Source organism: Channa argus, chromosome 7 (assembly GCF_033026475.1).
Source record: "Channa argus isolate prfri chromosome 7, Channa argus male v1.0, whole genome shotgun sequence".
NCBI classification, from domain to species: domain Eukaryota; kingdom Metazoa; phylum Chordata; class Actinopteri; order Anabantiformes; family Channidae; genus Channa; species Channa argus.
Genome location: NC_090203.1, coordinates 6,860,446 through 6,883,730, shown reverse-complemented (window position 1 = coordinate 6,883,730; position 23,285 = coordinate 6,860,446). Strand labels below are relative to the sequence as shown.

General features: G+C 41.6%; 2 protein-coding genes across 8 annotated transcripts; one reads left to right on the top strand and one right to left on the bottom strand.

Annotated features, from left to right (window-relative positions):
* Positions 1 to 317: 317 nt before the first annotated feature.
* Positions 318 to 9,379, bottom strand: si:dkeyp-97a10.2 (uncharacterized). Of its 5 annotated transcripts, none has more exons than XM_067510548.1 (6): positions 9,168 to 9,379; positions 6,040 to 6,099; positions 4,021 to 4,386; positions 2,196 to 2,435; positions 1,098 to 1,194; positions 318 to 796 (listed from the first exon to the last, which is right to left on the bottom strand). In XM_067510548.1, the coding sequence occupies exons 2-6, from the start codon at positions 6,089 to 6,091 to the stop codon at positions 736 to 738; spliced, it is 816 nt and encodes a 271-aa protein (XP_067366649.1). In that variant the 5' UTR covers positions 6,092 to 6,099; positions 9,168 to 9,379; the 3' UTR covers positions 318 to 735. The 5 variants fall into 5 exon arrangements, with proteins under 5 accessions (XP_067366649.1, XP_067366648.1, XP_067366647.1 ...); XM_067510547.1 differs by lacking the exon at positions 9,168 to 9,379 and adding an exon at positions 6,539 to 8,737 and having other exon boundaries at positions 6,040 to 6,096; XM_067510546.1 differs by lacking the exon at positions 9,168 to 9,379 and adding an exon at positions 6,539 to 8,735.
* On the top strand, positions 8,651 to 23,244 carry si:dkeyp-97a10.3 (uncharacterized). 3 transcript variants are annotated; one of them, XM_067510544.1, is made up of 9 exons: positions 8,651 to 8,771; positions 8,974 to 9,031; positions 12,551 to 12,898; positions 14,039 to 14,305; positions 16,825 to 17,109; positions 17,445 to 17,558; positions 17,709 to 17,764; positions 17,918 to 19,825; positions 20,237 to 23,244. In XM_067510544.1, the coding sequence occupies exons 2-9, from the start codon at positions 8,992 to 8,994 to the stop codon at positions 20,261 to 20,263; spliced, it is 3,045 nt and encodes a 1,014-aa protein (XP_067366645.1). In that variant the 5' UTR covers positions 8,651 to 8,771; positions 8,974 to 8,991; the 3' UTR covers positions 20,264 to 23,244. The 3 variants fall into 3 exon arrangements, with proteins under 3 accessions (XP_067366645.1, XP_067366644.1, XP_067366646.1); XM_067510543.1 differs by having other exon boundaries at positions 8,652 to 8,771; positions 20,234 to 23,239; XM_067510545.1 differs by lacking the exon at positions 17,445 to 17,558 and having other exon boundaries at positions 8,652 to 8,771; positions 20,234 to 23,240.
* The last annotated feature ends 41 nt before the right edge of the window (positions 23,245 to 23,285 follow it).

Genomic DNA, 23,285 nt, shown 5'->3' with positions numbered 1-23,285 from the left:
GACAGCTGCCAAGATCTGCTGCTATGGGTTTTCTTTGTCATGGAAGTATCAGAAACACCAGGTTCTGTTTAAGCTGATTACAAATGGGTATGGTTTGTAAAGGTTTGGCTTTTCTAGTAGTTGATCCACAACCGGTACAGCATGATTACAAAACATTAGCCCCGCAGTTCGATCACTCGTCCATAATAAGCTATGATGTCGGAAAACGTCTGAATTCCGATAAAATGCAATTTGCGACATATTTTTCTAAGTGAGCCCCAATTACATGTGGGTGTTACAGGGTTATTTATTCCATAATAAAACCTCTGATGCATCTCTTTACATAAAAAATCTTTATGTTCAAATAGTTTTTGTTATTCGGAAATACAAACGGGACATTTGTCGACCCAGACCACAAGCAACATTTCTACACCAAATTTGTCACATCTGAGGTGCTTAACTTAACTTTTGTCATGTTACTTTTACTCTTGCAGACTTTAACTGTTGTCGTCAACCTTTTAACCAGTGATTGCAGAGAGGTGATCAACATCTTGAACAATATAAAAAAAGAAAAAAAAGAAAGAAAGCGGCTCAAGGACATCAGGGTCATTCACTTCACAGTTCACTCTTCCCATTGTTCCAATGCAGTAAGGTCACACTGCTTCACAGGGCAGGAAGTTCCACCCTCATAGACCAGTCCAATTCCTGGTCTGTCAACAGAGATGTCTCAATAACAGGGATGTGTGTTTTTTGTTTTTAGATGGTGTCATCCAAGTGTTCACGCAGCCTCTCTCCTCTGTTATTGTGCCTGTGTCTCCTGAAAAGAAACAAAGTGTGCAATTTAGATCAAACGGCAGCGACGAACCGAACACTGCCTCAAGTGAACATGACAATTGCTTTGTCAGCAGACACAGCCTGGTCTGTCTTGTCTCATGTGTGTCACATATATTATGTAGGTGGACACTAGCTCTATAGGTTTTCAATGTTTTATTTCTCTCCTTTTAAAGCATGTACCAACAGCATCTTATTTTCTTTTCTGCATATGGCTTTATCGTCAGAGCGGAGCCCGAAATGTGATTTGCGTCCGGGCCTGACAGTGTCTGTGTGAATTACTCTACCTCCACAGCAGAAATGTCAGCACTCCGCCGAACAGCAGCAGGAGGACGAGACAAACTACGGCTGCCGTTGTCCCTCTGCCCTCTGTCTCGCAAGGTGCTGTCAAGTAGGAAAAAGACACAAGCCGTCTGACATGGCTGCCTAAAAGGCCGGAAAGGTTCAGAGCAACAAGTCTGCACAGTTGCTAAACTGACTGGAACAGTGCGAGCAGAGAGGAGGTTTCCTAAAATATCCTGACTGTCTTTGGATCATCACACCTCTTGGCAGACACAAAGAATTGCATTTGTCTTGCCTGTTTAGCAGCAGTAGCAGTAGTGGCGGCAGTGATTTATTGATTGTGCTGTGGAAAATCCTTTATCACTGAAACACCACCAGTGATACAATACACAGAACACAGAGGAATTAGGACACGGCTCAGATAGACACAAGTCACAGTATAATGCAGTCGATATGTGAATATTCATGACACACAGAGAGCTGACGCTAAATAAGATGTCAGTAGGCATAGCCAAATATCCTAGATACAAAGGGATCAAAGATGATGTTCGTAATGTTTCACTGGTGAAATAATGATTCAGACCTGTTACGCAAGCTACGTAAATGTATTTCTCTCAAAAGTATTCTACTACTTTTTATTCAAACGTATTCTTTGGATATGATAGAAGAAGTATTTTATTATGTTAAGTCATTATTAATCCTGTATCAGGTTGAAGGCAACATTTGTAGTGATGTGTGATTTGCTTTGATTTGATTTCATTTTATCTTGAGTAATTGAAACTACTTTATATTTGAGTCACTCTGGGCATCACATGTTGTCATGCTTAACAAATGTCTCCCTATTGGCAGGATACTACAGACATGGAGCAACATAAACATACACTTGGGGAATAGTTTTGGTTTCGCTTGAAGCAGATGAATGAAGCAGATCAGTAAAGGTTTGTGTGCACTAAAATACTCAGTGAGTCTGAGGGGAAGTAGAAAGTCAGGAGTAATCACTACTGCTACTGCTAATAAACCAACTGATACCATATAATTATTAATTAGGGCAGCTTTACAAGTATGTACTACATTTCAAACATTTCCAAGCTGTATTTTTGTACCTGCAGTGTAGGTTGCAGAACTGTGGCCCAGTTTGTTGCTAACCATGCAGGTGAAATGGCCACAAAGAGGAGTCATAGTGACAAACAAGGTGGTTCCATCTTTGGAGACTCTGCCCACAGTCTCAGTGATAGCCACTTGCTCATGGAGCCAGTTGAAATGGGGGTCCGTCCCCCAGGCCTCACCGCACACCAGCGAGGAGTGAGACACGTTGACGCTGACGGAGACGTGGTGCACTGCCTCTGGAAAGACAGATGAACAGGAGTTAGGATAAGTGTGGAAAATAGGTGATGAGTATGGAGATGAAAACTGAGAAACAAGAGGAGATATGTTCAGCTGTAGGCACCTCACGGTCATTAAATAAGAATAATGGCGCATGGCTGCTGAAGAGGAAGACTCATAAGAGATGCGTCAGAAACTGGCTCGGTTTCAGAGACGGTAATCAGACTAAAGAGTAAGAAGTGCATGATGGAAACTCGGGGAGCGGAGAGAGCAGATGTGGAGAAGAGTGGTGCTGATGAATTGACACTGTATGGAGCAGACAGATGAGAGTAAAACCAAAGAAGCTTTGAGAGAAAACTAGAAAGATACTGTGGGACCAAAATAATCTAGAAGCACAGAAACAAAGACAGAGACCCGGGGAAAAAAGGCCTATAGGCAAATTTAGTGTTTCATTATTAAATGGCACATCTTCATCAGAAAGAAACAATGCCTGCTGGTGTGAAATGAAAGCACACTCATTAAACTGTTGGTAATTATTGAAGTTAACACTAGAGAGGCCACGACACAGTCAGCTGATGGGCATTTGAAATCTCTCTGAAGTTTGGATTGGTAAAACTGCCACTGTGGCATTGGCAGAACTTTGCAGGACTCAACAGTATTGACGACGTTTATGTTCACCTCTTCCCACATCAAGTGTTACTATGTTGGTTGCATCGAATGGCAACCATCCAGTGACCTTTGGCCCTAGTCCGTGCCTCTGTGGACTCCTGTCTAGTAAGAGCTGAATCTAATGAAGTGTGATACTCGTTATCATGAACCTATAAGCTGAGTTTGTGGTCATCGAATAAGGAAAAATGCCAACGATAAAAAGTTTAAAAATTGAAATGGATTTAAAATGATTATTGTGTGCGCGGTTTCAAAACAGGACAATGTCAACGGACTTATTATGGCAAGATTAGGACTTATTTATTATTAAGGTTTTAGGATTTTCGATTTATTCCACTTATAAAGGCTAATTATGTAAAAGCTTATCTGGACAAAAGTATTAAATGGTTTATTTCAAGGCCTCCTTCTCCCCGATCCCACTCTGTTCTGACTGGCCAGCTTACAGAAGTCTTCCTTGTTAGGGGGCATTGTTAGGTCTCACTGTGGACCTCCATGACGGCCATATTTTATGTTCTCAGGCATGTTGGGGGAAAAAAACAAAAATGAGAAAACCCCCAAACCAAACTGAGAAGGAAAACACACATTTACCACAGGCGTCTGGCCTTTGAGAATAGTAAAATAATAAATAATAAAATAATCATTTAAGTAAACACAAATGTTCTTAAGATGCTCAGACGTCTTTTGATTGATAAAATCAAAGAGCATCTAAGGTTAAACACCCTCCTCCGTACATTTAAATAATGAATTGTGCATGATGCAGCCTTGCCTTGCTTTGGGTGCGTGATGCCATAGATACTCTTGCAGACAGGATAACTGGATTTTCTCTGGTGAAAGTAAAGTAAAATAATTTTCTAGCTGATGTTACCTTTTTAAAATGATTAATGTTTTTCTAATGAACTTCACAGTAATTTCCATCCCATGCTGTATATCATTCTGTACCATATTCCCTGACGATGCAGTGTGCAGTGGTCTTGACTCCTGTGTGATCTGTCACAGTCACAGCGTACACGCCGCTGTCCTCTCTGCTGTATCCATTAATCTGAAGTGTCGTCTCCTGCTGCTCCATGTTCACGTGCACGTTTGGCCTCGTACCAGCGCAGTTGCGGCTTCCGCCAGGGCATGTGGCCAGTGTCACGCTCACAGGAGCAATTCCAGTTTCAGGCTCCCGTTCCCAGGTAATTACGGAGACCTCTTCTAAAGGTCCCCGCTCAATGCGGGCTTTCAGAACCAGACTGGAGCCGGGGATTACATGCACCGGTTGCTCGGTGAGGACGTGCACTGACATACACTGGAGGCCACATGGCACTGAGGACAGAGATTGGACCAGTTGTTATTTCATGCTTATCAGCATCCGGTGCTTTTATACTTACAGTATCTATTCAGCTGGCCAGAATGACCCAGAGTATTTCATATTCATCAGGTTTGACCTTTTGACTTCTGGAGGATTTGCATTATTTGGGCAGAGCAGCACGCTAATAAAGAAAGCATTGGCATAATACTTCATCTCCATCCTCAGCATGTACTTTATGAATATTTATGGCTGCTTTCTGTCAAACAATGTCAAACAATGATTTATACTGCGTGGCAGCCATGCTTAATGTGATATCAATCAAACCACATCAATATCTTAAAATCTGTGTCAGAACTTCAGTGGACCTGGTAAAGCCTGTGTGCTTTTACTACTAGGGGTATTAATCATGCGTCCTAACTTGACAGAAAAAGGATGGAGGCGATGTAAATACAAATTAATGCAAAAGGCAGTTTACAAGCATTTGTTTGCATTTGTGTGTCAGGGTGCAACATTTAAAGGTTGTTGTGGTTTTTGTGTTGCGCTCTCAGTGAATTAAAGGGTGAGTAAACCCATTTTTAAGTCTATTTCTACAGCGGTCAGGTGTTCACACTGAAACAGGTTTTGTTTATTGTAAACTGAGCATTAAAAGATTCCCTGCTAATACATTTATGGTACCACCCAGAGAAAAAAAAATTTTGTGCTCAAAAGTTTGCTCTTCTACTGCTTTGTGATTCTCATTTTAGTTTCAAATTATCTCACGCTTCCTCTTTATATGAGGTGAGACAGGGACAACTCATTTTTATTTTCATTTTGAGAAGAAAAGGAGCAGTTTTCTTGTTTAAAAGAAAAAGGCACAGCACCGAACATTATAGTCCTCATGAATGGAAGGATTTATTGCAGGGCTGCCGTATTATACTTCATTAGTTTTATCTAAGTATACCTACAAAATTGGGAAGTAATATAAAGTAGCTCTTATTTTGCTTACTTTCTTATCTAAAGGGAGAAAAAAATTAACCATCTCCCTTTGCCTCGAGTTTGACTCCTGTTTTACCTCTTTCTCATAGTGAATTTCAGGAGAAAAATGTCACACAAAAGCTGAGAAATCTGAAATAATGCAGAAATTGAAATCACAACTTTCGCATGTCTCAGAGCAGTAGATAAGCAATGAAATTTTCCTCTGGGAAGAGATGAGGACAAAATATGAAGTCTTTGTTCAGAGGTTAATCGTATGTTCAAAGAGGCTTCACCAGTTCCTTAAATAAATTAAGAAGATATCTCCTCAAAAGTCCTTTTTTTGTCAAGCTATCTTTCCATTGCCGCTCAACGAGGAAACACTGTGAGTAACAACACAAAAAGGGAAATGTTATACTATAAATATCTGTCAGTGCTGACCGCTGAAGCCTCACATAACTTTAACCCTTGTGCTGCACAAAAAAGTCCAAATTCAATGTCCAATATAAACATTAAGAATGATTTCAGTGAGAAAGTGACTCATTTCAGTGTTCATTTGGGGTCCTGACTGTTTGTTTAAGATACAATTATGAGCCCACACACAGAATAAAATCAATAGACAGAGAATGTTAGAAAATATAGTTTTCTTCCTGTTGTTTGAAGCAGTTTCTGTTTACTCGAATCATTAAGCTGCTGGTTACAACAAAAAGCCTTACTCAAGAGAAGCAGTGAAGCAACTCTCCAGCACAGGAAGTACTGCTGGTCCATAACACCTGCTGATGTGGGAAGAGAACAGAAAGAAGAATGTGTCCGTGACCTCAACAACAGCACACCATTTCCTTTATACATAGGCAGCAGGAGAACCACTACAGCAAGAATAATAACACCACCTCCGGAGAAAAAGTGAAATTAAAATGAGACCAAAAAACAATTAAGGCAGCATGTCCCTGTATTACAATGCAATCCAAATGTTTGGGGTATTCTTCTTATCCTTAATTTATTTGTGAGGTTTCCAAAGAACAGCAGTATTGGCATTGCAAATGGGTGTGCTGCCAAAACTAAAATGAACCCCCTCAAGCACAGCTGCTGCAACAAAACACACAGAGAGGAAACTCTGATAACAGTGCAGGAACACAACCCAACCCAAATGCATTCAGTATAACCCGGAATTCCTTTTGCAGTTTACCTTGAAGTTTTACACATGGATTCACCTACCTTTCTAAAGTTGATTCGCACAATACGGTGAGGCAGAGCTCTTCCACTGCGCTGTCACTTTCCCAGAGGTTAAGGTGCAGTGCAACTGCAAATCTACGTGATTAGATTTATGGCCCCAAATAAAATAGTACGTTCAAAGCAGGTGCCATTGCACTGTGAGGAATAATCTAGTAAAGATGACCGAACCCGATCTGCAGCGTCACTGCAAACAACGGTAAATGGGAGTGAAGCTAAATGACTTCTTCTCTCTCTGACTTCAGATGCAGTCACCTAGGCGTCACCTCGTTTCAGTTTCCTCGCCCTCGACTCCCCCTCTTCCTGTATAGCCAAGTAAACTTTCCATTGTAAAACCAACCCCTCCTCTCTCTGACCTGTGTCCAAACAAACGCTCCCAAAACAATAAATCTTACATTTTGAATTTTCACACCACTGTTGTCGCGCTGCTTGTAAACAGAAGGGAAACCAATGACAATGTTGGACTTCAGCTGTATAAAAAGAGGCTTTGTACTGCAAGCTTCTTATCCAGCATGAACACTATTTGCCCCACAGACACAATGCATTGTCTTGGCTGGGGATTGTAAAGAGGAGGTAACACATGAATTTCTCTATTCTTATTTATTTTGTTTTTAGTAATTGTCCCTTTCATCCGACTGAGAAACACCTTCAAGGATGTAAAGGGGAAAACCAGTGATTGTCTTCCTAGTCCCCTGGGAAAGTTTGTGTAAGGGGAAAAAGTGAACAGTGAGTTGCGTGCTAAATTAGTGCAGAAATCTTAAAATAAAATCCATATTCTGGGGCTTTCTGACACATATTAATCCAAATTTAAACCTCAGCTGCTTGCAAAAAGTCAAAAAATAATCTTTGATCACACAAGATAACATAAAATAATAGGCAGCTATGAAATACAGTTTGAGATGAGATTGTTTTGTCAAGTAAACACCTTCATTTGACTAGAAGTGCAAAAATAAAGGCATCACTTATTTCAAGCTTAGCTCTGCATTTTCACACTTTAGGAATCGCATCCTGGGGCACAGATATAACGAGTGATTTAAAAGTGATTATAAATGCATTTGTATTTGCAGTGGGGTTATGAATAATCTTGGGACTCACAGCTGTGGCTCCCATGGTGTTCTTTGTCTACAGAGAAGTGCTGTTAGCTGGAATTAACCAGTGGGTGGCACTAATACATCAGCTGAAAAATATCAACAATTGGCCCTGATGTCAGCCTCTTTTTCTCCAGACATCATCTCGTGCTTCTGGGTCCATATGCAAAAATAATTAGTGTCTGCTTTTGCTTAACATTAATCCATATCATTGCACAACTGAATATATTAGGCAGGGAATTGAATGTGTAAAGACGCTGCTGCGTCACATAATTGCTTCATCACATCACAGCTACCATGTAACAAATAACCAGCACTCAACAAAAAATGACCTTGAATCACGAATGTCAAAAGGAGCAATCACCACTCTGGGCAAATAAAACGATTATGTTCTCTGATAAATGTGTGCACTGCATCTCATTGCCTCATCCGTGTGGATTTCATTGATCTCAAAACCTCTTTGAAATAGTTAAATGGATGAAAAAAAAACGAGATTAAGCCTACTGTGTGTGCTGGTTCTGATGTTGGTTATGGTTCTCAAATGTGGATTGTGAAAAAATCCAATACTTTGTAGGATTTATTTTTGGTATCCCCTTCAGGAGTATCTTTGAATACAGTAGTGGAAAGAAACAAGGCGGATTTATTCTAAATCTAATTATTAAAGTGACACCTTTTTAGTATGGAGAGTAGGAATATCACTACAATGATGCAATAATTAATTATGTCACAAATGAATGCATCCAAAATCTAGTTTAGCTACTGTTTGTTTAGTCTAGTGGATATTAATAATATTAATTATTGCTAATAACTGTCAATGTAGGGAGCATTTTACTGTTGTGTTGGTCGAGGTGGGGTTAAGTTGGAAGCTAATTCTACATCATTGCTCTGTATTTAGTTCTTTTAATTATGTTTTTTTACATTTTTTAAGTTTATCTAACCTTTTACTCTGATAATCCAGTATCGGCGTCAGCTACTGTACATATACAATGGCCGCGGGCCCTTTAAGCGAACAGGTGTGTCCTCGACAGGTAATAGTTTAGAGTCCGGAACAACAGTAGACACATTAGTGGATAGACAAACTACATCTCAAACTGATGTCGGCGCAAAAATGAAGGGGAGCGCACGCTTTAGTAAGTTTTATATTCTTCTTGTCCCTCACTAGGAGACAATGTTGGTTGTTTTTGTCAAAGTTAAACTTAATTTAAAAGAAAATCCAACAGCACCGTGATAATCGCCAAACGTCTCGTTAAAAAAGGGGCAACACACTGTTAGAATGAGCAGGCATCACGGCAGAAGTGATTCTGTGTGTTAACGAGTGGAATCTCTCTGCAGATCGGCCTGAATGACGTCATGACAGAACCTTCGCTCCGAATCTGTGCGTCACTGGCAGGTAAGTGCTCAGTTTGTCCTAATGGTTCAAACGGTTATTAAAGGTTTTCTAAATGGACTTTCGGTACTGTGGGAAACACACAAATGATAGAAGAGGCGTGGTTGTATTCTAGGCACGTTGGTAAAAAAAGACCAACTGTATTTGAAGCCGAAAGTTTGTCCTCACTGCTCCCCAAACCTGCGCGGCTGCATTCCCGTCCGTGCGCCGCCTGCTGAGTGACGTGATGCCTTCACGGAGGCCTCCCAGGCGTTAGATCCCATAGCGTGGGAGTTTCTGTTTTCCTGTAGGTATGTGTTTCCCCTTCACCTGAGCAGTGTCTAATGATGCTTTACCTGACCCCAACATTATCACTACTGTAACCCTTGGCTACTCCTAAGACTTGGAAACTTCCCTTGACCCTCCCACATTTGAGCCTTCTGGCTGAGTCACAATGGGTGTGATGTTATCAAGGCTATATTTGCATAAGAGTTATTGTTTGTCTAAGGGAAAGGGTGATACTGCAATGTTTTAATGCATTGGTCTGTGTGCATGAATGCTTGGCTGTTGTTTGTGAACATATGACTTTTTAAGTATTAATATTCAGTCCAGGTCAGCCTGTATTTAATAACCAAAACCAACTTGTTTGTATAATACAAATACATCATGGCTGCTTAAGTTAACCCTGTGGAACATGACACATGCAAAATAAACAAGTAAAAGAAAAAGAGATTTATTTAATTGTATTTATCTTATTAAAAAAGCATAGCCAACCAAAACAACCTTAGAAATTTTAGCGTCTGCACAGCCAAAGGCAGATGTTGGATATTCATACTTATATTAGAAACATGGGGGAGCATTACAGCCTATTTTAAATTAATACAACTTCGAGCTTTCTGCTGCCGGAAAGAGCACAAATGGTGGACAAACTGTAAAAAAAGAGAGAAGCTTGTTCATTTCTGGTTTTGGTCTTTTCATGGGATTTGCTGACCATAACATATTAAAAATAAGGCTAGCCTTACCTTTTTGATAAGTGCACTGCATTTTTTAATCTGTGAGGATCTCGCGTAATGGGAACCCAATGAGTTGTGCATTTACTACTGTGGTATCAACGTTATAATCCAAAATGGATTATTACACCTACCTACGCATAAAAATCCAAATGATCTACTGTTGTTATTCGTGCGAATTCTGCAATATGAGCAGTGATAATTAGTGCCAGAAATGCAAATTATACTTTAATTAGTTCACTAACTAAAGGTTGTTGTTCATGCATGAAAGATAATAATTAAAGTAATACGCAGCAACAAATTTTTATATAATGATTAATTTTGTTGCCGTCTATTCACAATTGTTATTACACAATAGCGTTTTAACCAACACTGTGTATGAAAGTGTTTTGCTTTTTTTTTTTTTTTTTAAGCACACCCGATTTGCTGGATGTGTCTCTGACACAGTGATTTATTTTTTATTTGCAGAAGAATAATTGTGTAAATCAGCAGTTAGACCTTCACAAGCCTTACATTCAGTAATGGAAAGTAAACTTTTTCTGGCTGCTTCTGGAGCTCCCAGTTTTATCATCTCATCACTTTTACAGCTGTTGGCATGACGTCTGGGCTCTGTGCCATCGTTCATTGAAGGCACATATCTGCAGCTTTATCACTTGTTTAGTTTTAGGGCCAGTTTCATAGTTATAAATCAGCTGTAACAGATTTAATTCTGACTCTTATGATCATATTTACAAGAGATGATTTACAATACAGTTCCCGCTCTAAGCTGTTAAAGACAACACGAGGGTTGTAGTGTAACTCAAATACTAACTTTTTGTTGTACTCGTGTTCTGGCTTTGTAAAAACATCCCAGTGGCACAGGAAGATGATTAACCCTGCACTGCATCACTCATGGGGGCTTGCCTTCTGACTTCTGACTCTCTCCACTGAGAAAGCAACAAAGCCGCTAATATTTGTAATGGAGCACTAAAACACTTATGTTGTCCTTAACAATTCAGTGTGGGAATCTGAACGCAGTCCATCTCGCTGTTGGCTCGTAACACTTTGGTCCCCTGTGAAGATTGTATAAAGCCATTCCAGTGAGACTGATCATGACCATATTGATTTGGTTTACTATAATTTATTGGCCCGAATGGTCTTGTAACTTTATGTGCCAATAAAAAAGCGCATTTAATATTCAGCCTGGGTTTTCCTGCCTGTATCTGTAACACCACCACAAACAAGACGGAGGACTGGCAGCCAAATACAAAAGCACAGACAATTTTTTTTCCTATTTTCACTCGCATGCATTCTACAAATGGACAAACACAATACAATAGTTAAATGTCTGACTGTGTAAAATCCGTTGCTCTTTACAAAAGTGTTTTTGAAGAATTGCCTATGCACCAGAGAGGAGAGACGGCAAACACGATTTCAGCTCGGCTTACGTTAAGTCAGGCTAACAAAAACACAAAATAGATGTTTGCTTGGGATCACTTACAATGAAAAAAACATGGTCTGAAATCTGCAAGGAGGGAAAAGAGTGTGTACCTTACTAATGGCTTTTTACCCCTTGAGTCTTGTCTGTGTGTATCTATAGATTTTGTTCTCTGCAGTACACAAAGTAGCAGTCAGATCCTTCAGTAAAAGTACAGAGGCATTATAATTATAAAAGTAAAAAACGTACTTGTGCAAAAGAGTGACCCCTGTAATATAAATGTTATTATTAATTGCATCAACAGAGTATTAGTGAGGTCGAGGTGCAGCTAGTTTTAATTACTGTTTGGGGTTTGGTTTGTTTTTTTGTCCAGTGTTTCCCAACTTAAATGTGGAGCCACAAGACCCCCAGGAGACACAAGATAAATCTGAGCAATCCTGGCAGAAATAAAGAAAACACAGAGTCTTTCTGCACACATTTGTTTTTCTGTGTTTGTCTCTTTGACTCCCGTAGGTTGGGAGGTTTAGTCACTTTAAACAGTACTAGCAGCATCGGATGGCAGTGTTAGTTTGTCAGTCACTTGGTTGATCACATGCGTGAGTAGTGTAGCGGCTACTGGATGGACTGTCCTGTAATTTGATAGAGGCCCGTCGGGATGAATGAACTTTCATCTTATCACTTCGAGCGCGTCTTATTCAGTGCGTTCATTTTGCAAGTATTCTGGTCATAAACTAATAACGTTCCCATGAGCCTCCGCTGATGTTGTTAGAACAACTGTGCCTGCATACAGTTGCTGGCATGACTTGAATTCTTAAAATTGTTGCACAATAAGTGAAAAATGTTACCTGTTGGGGCCTTTTTAAAGGAAATGTACATGAAATATCCAGATTAAATTACTGTACTTTTAAGGGAAATGGAAACTCTTTTTGAAAGGTTGACACTGTGTTTTTCTAAGTGGTCATTTTTTGGTAAATAAGTAAAAAAAATCTACAAAATTTCCCACAGCAGTATAGTGGAGTTTAAGCTCACAGTTGTATAAAATGGAAGGAAAATGACTTTACTCAGTACAGTACTTGAATAAATGTATGACTCTTCCTCCATCTGTTCTCTGTTTAGTCCTCCTGTCTGCCATCGTGCTTGCTCAGAACCCGGTGTCGATCCAGTTCCAACCAGACCCGGTGCAGGTTCAAACCAGTACTGACATAGTGTTAACAGTGGTAACGGTGCCTCAGGTCTTGTACATGACATGGCTGTACCAAGGAGTCACTCTGGGCTTGTGGACTGGTGGAACTGCACAGATTAATCCTGTTCCACAATTCCTGGGCAGGGTCACCATCACTGCCACCCAGCTCCGAATCGGAAACGCTCAACTGCAAGATGCAGGAAACTACACGGTGCAAGTGACCCCCAGTGCTACCACAGGCCTGGATCCTAATTCCAGAGCAGTACAAGTGAGGGTGTACGGTAAGAGATAAAGAAGCGTTCACTTAACGGAGAAGAGAAGGAGGAGGGAAGGGGAGGTGGGGGAAGGGGGACTGGTGTAGTGTGCAGGAGAGGGTGGTTTTGAGGGAAGTGATAATGTTAAGGAGGAACAGAAGGAAGGAAAGAAAGTAGCTGGATGATTTGGGCAGTAAGAGAATTAGTCTGGGAGGTATAATGAAATTAGTGACCCATAGTAGGCGAGGTAAAATTAATGAAAAAGGAGGAGGGGATGAACATGGCTGAGGGCTTTATGCTAATTAAAACTCATTTGTTATGCAGTGCTCATGCTCTTAAATGTTTGATATTGTATCCGCCTAAATGTAGCGTTACATTTACATACTGTAGCCTACATACAGTACACACAGCAATCATTTACATTTAGTCCTGTAATGGAGCCAGAACAGTTGAGTGGCTCTTTTCATTCTCAGTCATCCGCCAACGCTAGAGGGATGACGTACAGTCGCTCTCCTTTCTCTAACCAGCAGTGCTGCTGGGGTGGCAGGATGACCAGAGTGTTAGAAGCACTAAGCTATTATTGCCGAAAGGTCACATCCTCCAAACTCCCAACACGTAACTCATGTCATGGAACAGCCGATTCCTTGAGCACGACTCTCAGCCTCCCTCCTACTCATAGCTCACTCTGGATGAGGGAGGCAACAAAAATCCTAAAATATCAAAATCTTACTACTGAGTCACAGGGACAGAGCCTGTGAACATACTAGTGAGGAGCTATTTGCTGGGATGCTTTGGTTTGTTTGCTGCTGCTGCTGCTGTGACTCTCTCTTAGTCACAGCCTCCTCCTCCGTCCATACTGCTCCTCTTCTCCCTCTCCAATTATTTAACTTAGGCTGCCCGCCAAGAGGCAGTTCTTCTACCACTCTCACCGTCTGCCCCCTTATTCACCATCTGTGCTACTATCTAAATTCTGTCCCTACTCAGATCTCACTTGCTTTGATTACAACAAATTATCCTCAGCAGATACATAAAACTGCCCCGTATTGTTCTGTCACTCCAACTTTTAAAGTGCTCTCAGTCAAGCTCTGCATGCCCTCAGAAACATTTCCTTGGTAATTGTGCTTACATAGCTTTAAGGTGAGATCTAACTGTTGATTCCTTCTATAGAGCCAGTGTCCGGGGTGAGTATGCTTGTCCCCTCTGTGGCGACGGAGGGGCGAAATCTGTCTCTGAGCTGTAAGTGGAACACTGGGACACAGGTGACGGTCCAGTGGGGCAAAGACGGTGCAGCTGTCATCGCCAGCTCCAGGATCACCATCTCAGGTGGCTCTCTCCTCATCAACCCAGCCAATCGGAATGATTCCGGGATGTACACGTGTACCGTCAGCAACCCCGTCAGCGCCCAAACCGCCACACAGAGCATCACTGTCTACTGTGAGTTTGCACTGATCAAGAAAAGTGGCAGCTAATCTGCTGTAGCCACCGCAAACAGCAGCATCTTATCTGCTTAGCCACATTGCACTGCACAGTGGGCTGGATTGCACAGGGCAGTCCTTCATAAGCTTGGTGTGCTACATCAAGCTTTGTCTTGATCACATCATTAATTCTGATGCGACAGTAATATCCCACACTGCAATGACTATTCTCCACATTTCTCTAATGCAGGTTCCTTTACCCAAATAAGACTTCAGATTAGGGTGGTGGGGTGCCAAAGTATTTGCTTCTGCAAATCTAAGTGCTTATAAACAGTTGATCTAGTATTCATCAGCAGAATTGAACTTACTATTACAGGTTTTTTTTTCTTGTTTTCAGACTGCAGCTTTTCGGGGGCAACTTCAGTAATAATGTTATGAGTGATTCATTTCTTTTTTTTTGTTTTTGTTTAGTTTTTTCAATTAGTTGCCCTGTCACTTATCAGAAAATAGTGAAAACCCGTGTTTATACTTCCCACAAGTTTTGGTGTCATGTTGAAATGCGAAGAGTGTTTTGTCTAACAGCCCCAAACCCACTGACATTTAATTTACAATAATATGAAACAGAAAAGCAGCAAATCCTCACATATCAATTGCTTGAATGAATAATTGAAAATCACTTTGGGACAGCAATCCCCAAACCCAAAGCTCACTGATTAGCGTGTTATATCTTGTTTATTTAATCTGTATTAAATCCAAAGTGTAAAAACACACTCTGACAGAGGTTGGCAAATAATAAATGGTGACTCCATGAAATCATTAAATAAGCATCTTTCCCAAAATCCTGAGCTACTCCACTATTATACATGAGCAGTTGTATTTTTTATTGCCTTATATAAGTGAAAGTCATGCTGTTTTTTTTAAGACTAGTATGTAAATTCCTGTCTGACTAATACCAAACTGTGTTGAGCAGTGGGCTGCAGTAGCCTGTCTGGCAAGTGTCTCCTCATTATTCTTTCTTGCCTCCCAGTACAAGATTTGGAATTCACAATTCTCCTCACCTGCCAATCAGAATCTACAGTAAATACGGAGTGTTAATGTTGATTCAAGAGGTGGCACTTCAGCAGCCAGTGGCATCTTAGCTTCAAAGTCAAACCAGAAAGAGCTCATGTTTATTAGCCGCAATGGCCGGACAAGATCGAACGGGGCTCATTAGTGTGATATTAGCCAGACGAGGCGACTGGTACGGAAGTACAAGAGTAGCTAAATAATTTTTTTAGTCAACCAGGTTATTGCAGCTTTTATGGCCGTTAACTCAACACTGAGTCTTTGCAAACATTGCACAACTGACATTACATCCAAAATGCTGTAATCAAAAAATGTCATGTTTCAGCATCAAGTTGTTTAGCACAACACTGACATTTGTCGTCCATGAAAACTGTCAGACGTCACCGACTGAAAAATATTAACAACATGTGACTTTATGACTCTGATATTTCCTTTTATTTGGCATAAACCAACTTAACATTATAATGAAAAGAGGGACACTTGGTTACCGTGTGGATTTTACCACATTAGTTTCTCCACAGAATATAATAATATGATTACATTGGCTTTCTAGCCATTTGCTGTATAGAGTAACAGTAATGCAATACACAACTATACATATTCATTATACTTTGATAGTATTTGTATCTGATAGGCACAGATACAAATACACCCATTTTAACCTTTCTGCCTTTTCAAAACTGGTTTACTGACTGTAGCTCCTCTATTCCACCTGGGAAACAGCCTTTTTACAAATATGTACAGACGTGTATCATTCATTGTGTCCAAGTGGGACATCTGATCACGAGGCTTCATGAGTTCTGTGTAGTTGTAGGATTGGCTGAGCAGGAGAAAGTCAAGAGCAAAACACCACGGCCAACTCAAAGACATTTAAACCTGAGGGACTGTGGCTGCGGTTCTGCGCTCCTCTGTTAAGCACTGGCTTTACTGACCGGCCTTGTAGCTTCAGTGTTCTTCACTATACCTGAGCGCGGACTGTAAGGCACAATGTTAGCTGAACCATACTCGGCCTGTAAGGCTGGGCCTGGGAGCCCGAGCTGAGGGCAAGAAAACCTTCCAATATAGAGAAATCGCTTTACACACAGGCAGAAGAGTAGCAAAATCCCCCCCGTAAAAAGACAGCCAGTTGTGAGGCTTTCCAGCACTTTTACTTAACACTAATAATCTGTTTTCTCACATTATTAGACATTTACACTGAGTTTTTGAATAAATACATTTGCACATTTTTTAAATGCGAATATTATTTAAAGTTACAGATTTGTGTACACACAAACAGACTGAAACACAAATCTGAGTACAGACACACAAGTCTAAGTACGCACGCACAAATTCTTGTACACGTGCAAATAATTTTGCTACTATTCTACTTCCATAATTAGGAACAATATAAACTCTGTAGTTTAGAATCCTTGTTGTACTTGTAAGCCAGATGTTTTCAATGCTGATAATGTCTTCTGATCATCACCAAACCAGATGGCCCGGACACCCCTGTAGTCACCAAGGTGTCTCCAAAAGCGTGTGTCGGGGGAGGGGATTTGTTGGTTGGACAGACAGTGGGTTTCACCTGTGAATCTAAGTCGTTACCCCCTGCCCTCTACTCATGGCAATGGAATGGAAATCCTGTCTCCAGCCAATCAGGCAGCGGCAGTCTCACCCTTCAGACCTACTCTACCAATCAGAGCGGCCAGTACGTCTGCACAGCCTCAAACAGCATCACGGGATATACGTCAGCGCAGGGGACAAGCTTGTCCGTCGTGGGTAAGTTATGGCGGATGTTGACCTCTCTGTGACTGATAATGATGAAGGTTGGTTTTGGACTTCGTCCTTGTATCTGTCTTCATGACAGGAGAGGGACAGAACGTATTCTGGGAGATAGATCTGGTGAGAATGTGGTCAAAGTCATTCAGTGACTTTCACACACACCCTCTTCCTTTTATTTTCATTTGTTTCTGTCTGTGCTCTTACCTTATCATCCTTTTTTTAGAATCTCCTCCTCTCCTTTTTTTTTTCCTTTTCCTCTTCTTGTCTGTCTGAGCTCCAGACTCATTATCTTTATTAATTCTCCCCCTTTGACACCATTATTTCTATTTCAGCCATATGTCTCAGTGTAGGGGAAGTGGCAGGGATTGTAGTTGGATGTTTGCTGCTGCTCATAATCCTCGTGCTCCTCATTGTGCTCATTGTTTATGTTGCCCGAAGAAATCGGGGTAAGTCCATAACCATTTGTTGGACCACTTTTCATTGTATATTATGTTGACACTTTGGAAAAGTCTTTTTGATGTTCTCTGTGTTCATCTGTACTTTATAGCTCAGGCATGTTATCTTGCATTAAGGTAGTATTATTTCCATTGCTACAGCACCAGGGAGAGAAAGGGATGCTGTGGTTGTTCAGAAGACCAACCCACAAACTACAGTAAGCTACTGTAACACTTTACATATGATTCACTATTGGTTTTGTCTTGTCTTATTCATGCTAAAAGGCTTTTCACAAACTATACCCCTCATTCCATCTTTCTTTTGCTGTCTCTTCTTTTCCTCCCCTTATTTTTCATCTGCTCCCATTAAGCTTCCAGATCCACAACCTAATGGTGCAAGAGAATTGGGCCAAGGTCCACAGCCCCCCCTTTATCCGACACACACACGCGCGCGCAACCCTCATCGTTTATACACAGCCCCACCCGAAAGCCATGGTAACCCACAGACACCGAACGGCCTGCATAACCCAGACACACACAGTGGTCGCACAGACACAAACCACAATGCTGTTCACAACAACACTTCATATCCACACAATGGCATCGACAACCCCGCTTTTGTGCACACTGAGGAACACAATGCAAACCCACTGCCAAACACACAGCAAAATCCTAACATTCTCATACAGACTGGTCCTGCCCAGGGTGGCACCCAGCCACAGGCCGTCCACGTCAGCCTCAACACACTGCCACAAACCGCCCAGCAAAATAGCAGTGCCCAGATGCCCACAATCCACGTTAACCTTAACTCATACCCTGCCAATGCCCTGCAGACCCAGCAGGATAGGTCAAGTCCCCTTACCAATATAGCCAGTAATCCTGCTTCACAAACTCAGCAGAATCAGATAAACACCGAGCAGTCTCATCCCAGAGGACAATCTGGACTGTCCTATCCTAGTGACCCCCAACTGATTGCTTACACAGGTAATCAGGGTCGTCCTGGACTTATACCAACTGGGTACACACACAATAACAGACATAACACTTCCCAGCGAAACGCCAACACGCAGACCTATCAGGAAGAAACAGAGAATCGCAGCAGGTCTTCTAGAACCTCAGGAAGACACGACGCAACTCCCAGCTCCACCGATCAACAGATGTCATGGGATCTTCTTCGAGGGACACCCTCGTATCCCATTGGTATGCCTCAAAGGGAGCAATTATCAGCCGAGTCATCCTCTGACTACACAGAAAACACCATCCACCCCCCCATACGAGAGCCGATAACTCCAAACAGATCCCAACCTCGACTTAAGGGCCAACAAAATTCCTGGAACAGGGCTCCAACCAGACAAGATGCACCATCAGTGGACAGACAGGCACGGAGCCATTCAGCTGATCTTCGAAACCCAAACACTCGCAGTGTAACACAGCTTGAAGCTGCACGCCCCACACAGAGACGTCCCCGCACACAAAGGGAGAGTGCTCAGCAAGACATGAGAGGTCCGCTTGGTAGCCAGACTGCCCCCAGGCAGGAAGCCACACACAGCAGTAACCCCCAGGCACTGCCTCTCATGAGCCAGCAGGCATCTGTAGGCCGCTCTGCTGTGTCACAAGGAACAACTGCACAACAGGGACCAACTGCACCACGGGGCACGGATACAAGAGCTTTGGCTGATCCTAATCACCTTCCACAGGCAGACATGGCCCAGCAACATAGAGCAGCGTCGATCCAAACACAACCACAAGTCCTGGGCACACAGACACAGCCTGTCATACATAATGCCAGTCAGCCTCGCCAAGGAGGCACTGCTCCAATCCCATACCCTTCTGCCCAATCTAATCCCAGTAACCTAACCCAGGCTGCACTTAAAGCACACACAGAGAATACTCAGACATTTCACAGTCGGAAACAACAAACCCAGGCTGCTCTGCTTCACGCTGGATCAAAGGTTCAGCATCCACCAACTCCCCCTCCTGTTATTCCTATCACCGAGTTCCAAACCCTGCCCAAGGAGCCCACTCAGCACAGAGCCAGAACCAGAGGTCCTCAGCCCCTTAGGACTCCCGCAAACATACCAATAGCTCAACGACCCATTCAACAGTGGCCCAATGTGCAAAGCCATCCTGCTGTGATGCCTGTGACCCATCATCCTCATCATCATCAACATCCTAGGAAGGGCCACGTGCATGTCAGTCCAAACAGGCATCCTCATGCCCATGACCGTGCCCATGTCCCTGGCCACAGGGACCCTGCCCACTTCAGAGACCCACAACAGGTATGTAAAGCACAGCAAAATAATTTGAAACCAAATTATAGCCAACAGATATAGGTTTCAGCTCATAGTTGGCTCTCAGATGTACAGCTATAGCTGTCATATTGATGTTATGTTTCCTATGTACTTAGATGTGTGCAGTGTTGAAAGCTTATGTCTTCCTCCACCGACTCCTCAACAGTTTCCGCTTTTGACTGTAGTGTGCATTTCCTGGCGGGTGCTTGACGGCACCTTTTTTAAGTGCATGTTGCATTTTTACGATTGACAGTCTTCTCGATGCCATAGAAATGTATTTAGTCTTGAGTGTTTGTGACACTGTGGCAGTTTTTATGAGTAGCATTGTGTGTCAGAGGTTCTGCTGCTTCTTCTCTCTGACATTTTGGCAATGAAGGGCTTGTTGTGTCTCTCCAGCAGCAGACTCACAGAGGGAGACCAAGATGATGACAGATGTCAGCAGACTACACTCTACAACTGTCCTGCATCAACTGCTGCAAACAAACAGCTGACAGACACGAACCAATATACCACCAGGCAAGACTGACTGCACAAGGTTGAGTTCTCAAAAAAGCTGTCATACCCTGACATCTCGGCCCTAAAGTCAGTTTTTTTTATATAAGAAATAAATGTGTCTCCCACGGGGTTGATAAAACTTTATTGAATTCAGTCATGCTTCTTTGAAATTATCACAAAGAAGTAGGGCTTGATGTAAACCTATAAAAATAAAAGGCTACATCACATACATTGAATGATACTGAAACATTTGTATGTAAAATTCTCGGCAGAAATGCTTTCCGAGAACCACATGCCTTGTACTGTTTTGACTTCTGAAGCACTGGCCATGCATCAAACTTTGCCCGGAGCCAGCTCAGAGAAGACAAGATCAGTGATCCATAGCTCCTGACCAAGCTCACATCTTGTCATCCATTCATCATCCAACCTAAACACCACTACCTTGACAAAATGCACTTGAGGTGCTCGCATGAATATTTTTTTCAATCTGACACTTAGGATCTAATAGTGACATACAGAAACACGAATGAGAAGAGACTCTGCTCCAGACGGACTCTGCCCCCCCAGATTGATAAAAACAACGGATTGACGACGATTCTTTCTTTGTCGCCCATGGAGGCAACACAAATGAACACTTGAGAGAGACTGAAAGTTCAATAGGCATTTATTTCCGCCGAGCTCAGAAATTTTGTTGCGTGTCCTCAAAAGTCCTGTGACATTCCTTCGTATGAAGGAGTTATTTGAGTATTTATCATGTTTCTAACGCCAAGAAGCGTCGTCAGTGACTTGCTGAGGCGACGTGTAACACTGAACTGTCATAATTCATCCAGTAAAAATAAATTGCTCTGTATGTTTCTGAGAACTGTGTGTTTGGCAAGACTTTTGTTGTGTACGTGGAACTAGTGGGCTTTCAACATCTGGTGGTTGTATCTTCCTCTTTCTGGAGACTTCTGTGGCTGCCTACCTGACAAACTGCACACGTCCTAATCTGACCCGACCATAAAGTGTTACAAGAGGATAAATGCTTGAACAGAAGCAGAAGTAATGATCATGCAAAGTGATATTGAGCTTTTGTTCAAAACAAATTAGTCACTTATTGTGACAAATAAATATAAAATAGATCCATGGCCCTAAGAATAGAGACAATCATGAATGAGGAAATCGGCCAAAGGAATGGTCTCAATATGCACTGAACTTTTTATTTTGTGCCTCCTTTTTAATAGATGCCTCTTATGACACTCCTCAATTAAGAGGATTTGCCTCAGTGGTGCTTAGAAGTAATGCTCAGCTAACTATGAAGGGGATCCCATGTGTGGATGGGTGCTGATTAATTAAATGCGTTTATGTGACTTAAATGAGTTGGAACATAATCAAACCTTTGCACGAATGAGGTCAGCACAAAGACCTGAGTTGTCATGCTTTGTGCTGACACAGCACAGTGTAACAGTTTAATGAATGTCCTGGGTTATGGGCAGCGAAAGTAAAAAAAATGATGGGACGTTATTGTTGTCTTTACATATAATGTATTTAATAATTTATAATGTATGTGTTTTGTTTTTTTAACTCAGGGGTGTACTTGTGGAGATGAATTCTTAAACTGCACTTTTTAATAGTCGGTGATATAAATTGTATATGGATGTCAAAACTATATATTTATAACCTGTTTTTTTTTTTTCACCAAGTCTTTGTTTTTAGTTCTCAGACTCTCTAAAATGGTTAGTTTTTTTCTTGTTGTCTGTAAGAAGACTACAGACTAATGCCAGATGTATCCATAAATAACTTAAATCCAACTTTGGGAACCAATGCAAACAAATACACAGCACATGTGGTGGGTCTGACCGAACATCTGGCCAATAAGAGTTATTTTACGGTCTTGGAAAAAAGGTTCTGTTTTGGTAAAATTAATGCTTGCAAATAGTTTGCACAGATGTTGATTATGCATTTGTGATGCAACAAACACAGTGTTTATCTTTGATCCTCAGGAAGAAATTGTGCATAGTTTGGCATTTATTATTTGTCCTCATGTCATTGTGATATTATTTCATCAGTACAAATAACAATAAAGATTTGTTTGCTATTCATGTTTCCATATAACCTGGTTAGAGTCTACTGTTGAACAAAGCCAAAAGAACATTTAAATTCAGCACATTGGCTTGTTATTTCCATCACAGTGGCAGTCACTTGTCGAAGCGATTCACAGCAGAATACACAATTAGGACTTTATTTACTTCTCTTTTCAAAATGAATGCATTCTCCCAAACATGATGATCTTTTCATTTTCACTACAGAATACCCCCTCACGCATATTGACAACCACAGAAGCACCTATTTATTCTGGTGTTCCTCTGAATCACAGAGCTGTTTACAGTCTGAGCGTATTTCTGCTCACTGTGTCTATAGTGCTAATTATGCATGGCGCCTGTGTACACCGAGCTCCGTTGTTGATTCTCTTCAGATAAGTCTGTTCCTTTGGCTTGTTGTGGAGGTGCAGAGAGTGTGTTTGGATCACAGCTCCATCAGTCTCCCAATCCCCTGCTCCCACTTGTATGTCACCTCTGATGAACAGTCCTGCTGCTCACTATTGGAGACACTTCACGGTCGTCTAGCACTGTAATGAGTGGAGATGGAGTGCATTTGAGTACCTGGTACTAGAAAAGGTTACGACATTGCCTACCAGTTCCAGATGAATGCTGTGATTTATGAAAAGTTTGGAGCAGTTTTACAAATGCACTGCTTTGCATACTATATGGTGCCTGCTGTCTTTAGAGTGAAGTGTGTTGTTTGTGGCCCAAACAACTGAAATTACAAGAATCTCAGTAGTCTTGAAACACGCAACACATTAAACCTCAAATGCTGATGTTGCCACCTTCCCCGGGCCAATTTGCATGTAAATCTGCTGGTAGTGTTTTAGTCTACTGATTTACTGTGATTTACCGTGACTGCTGAAAGTAAT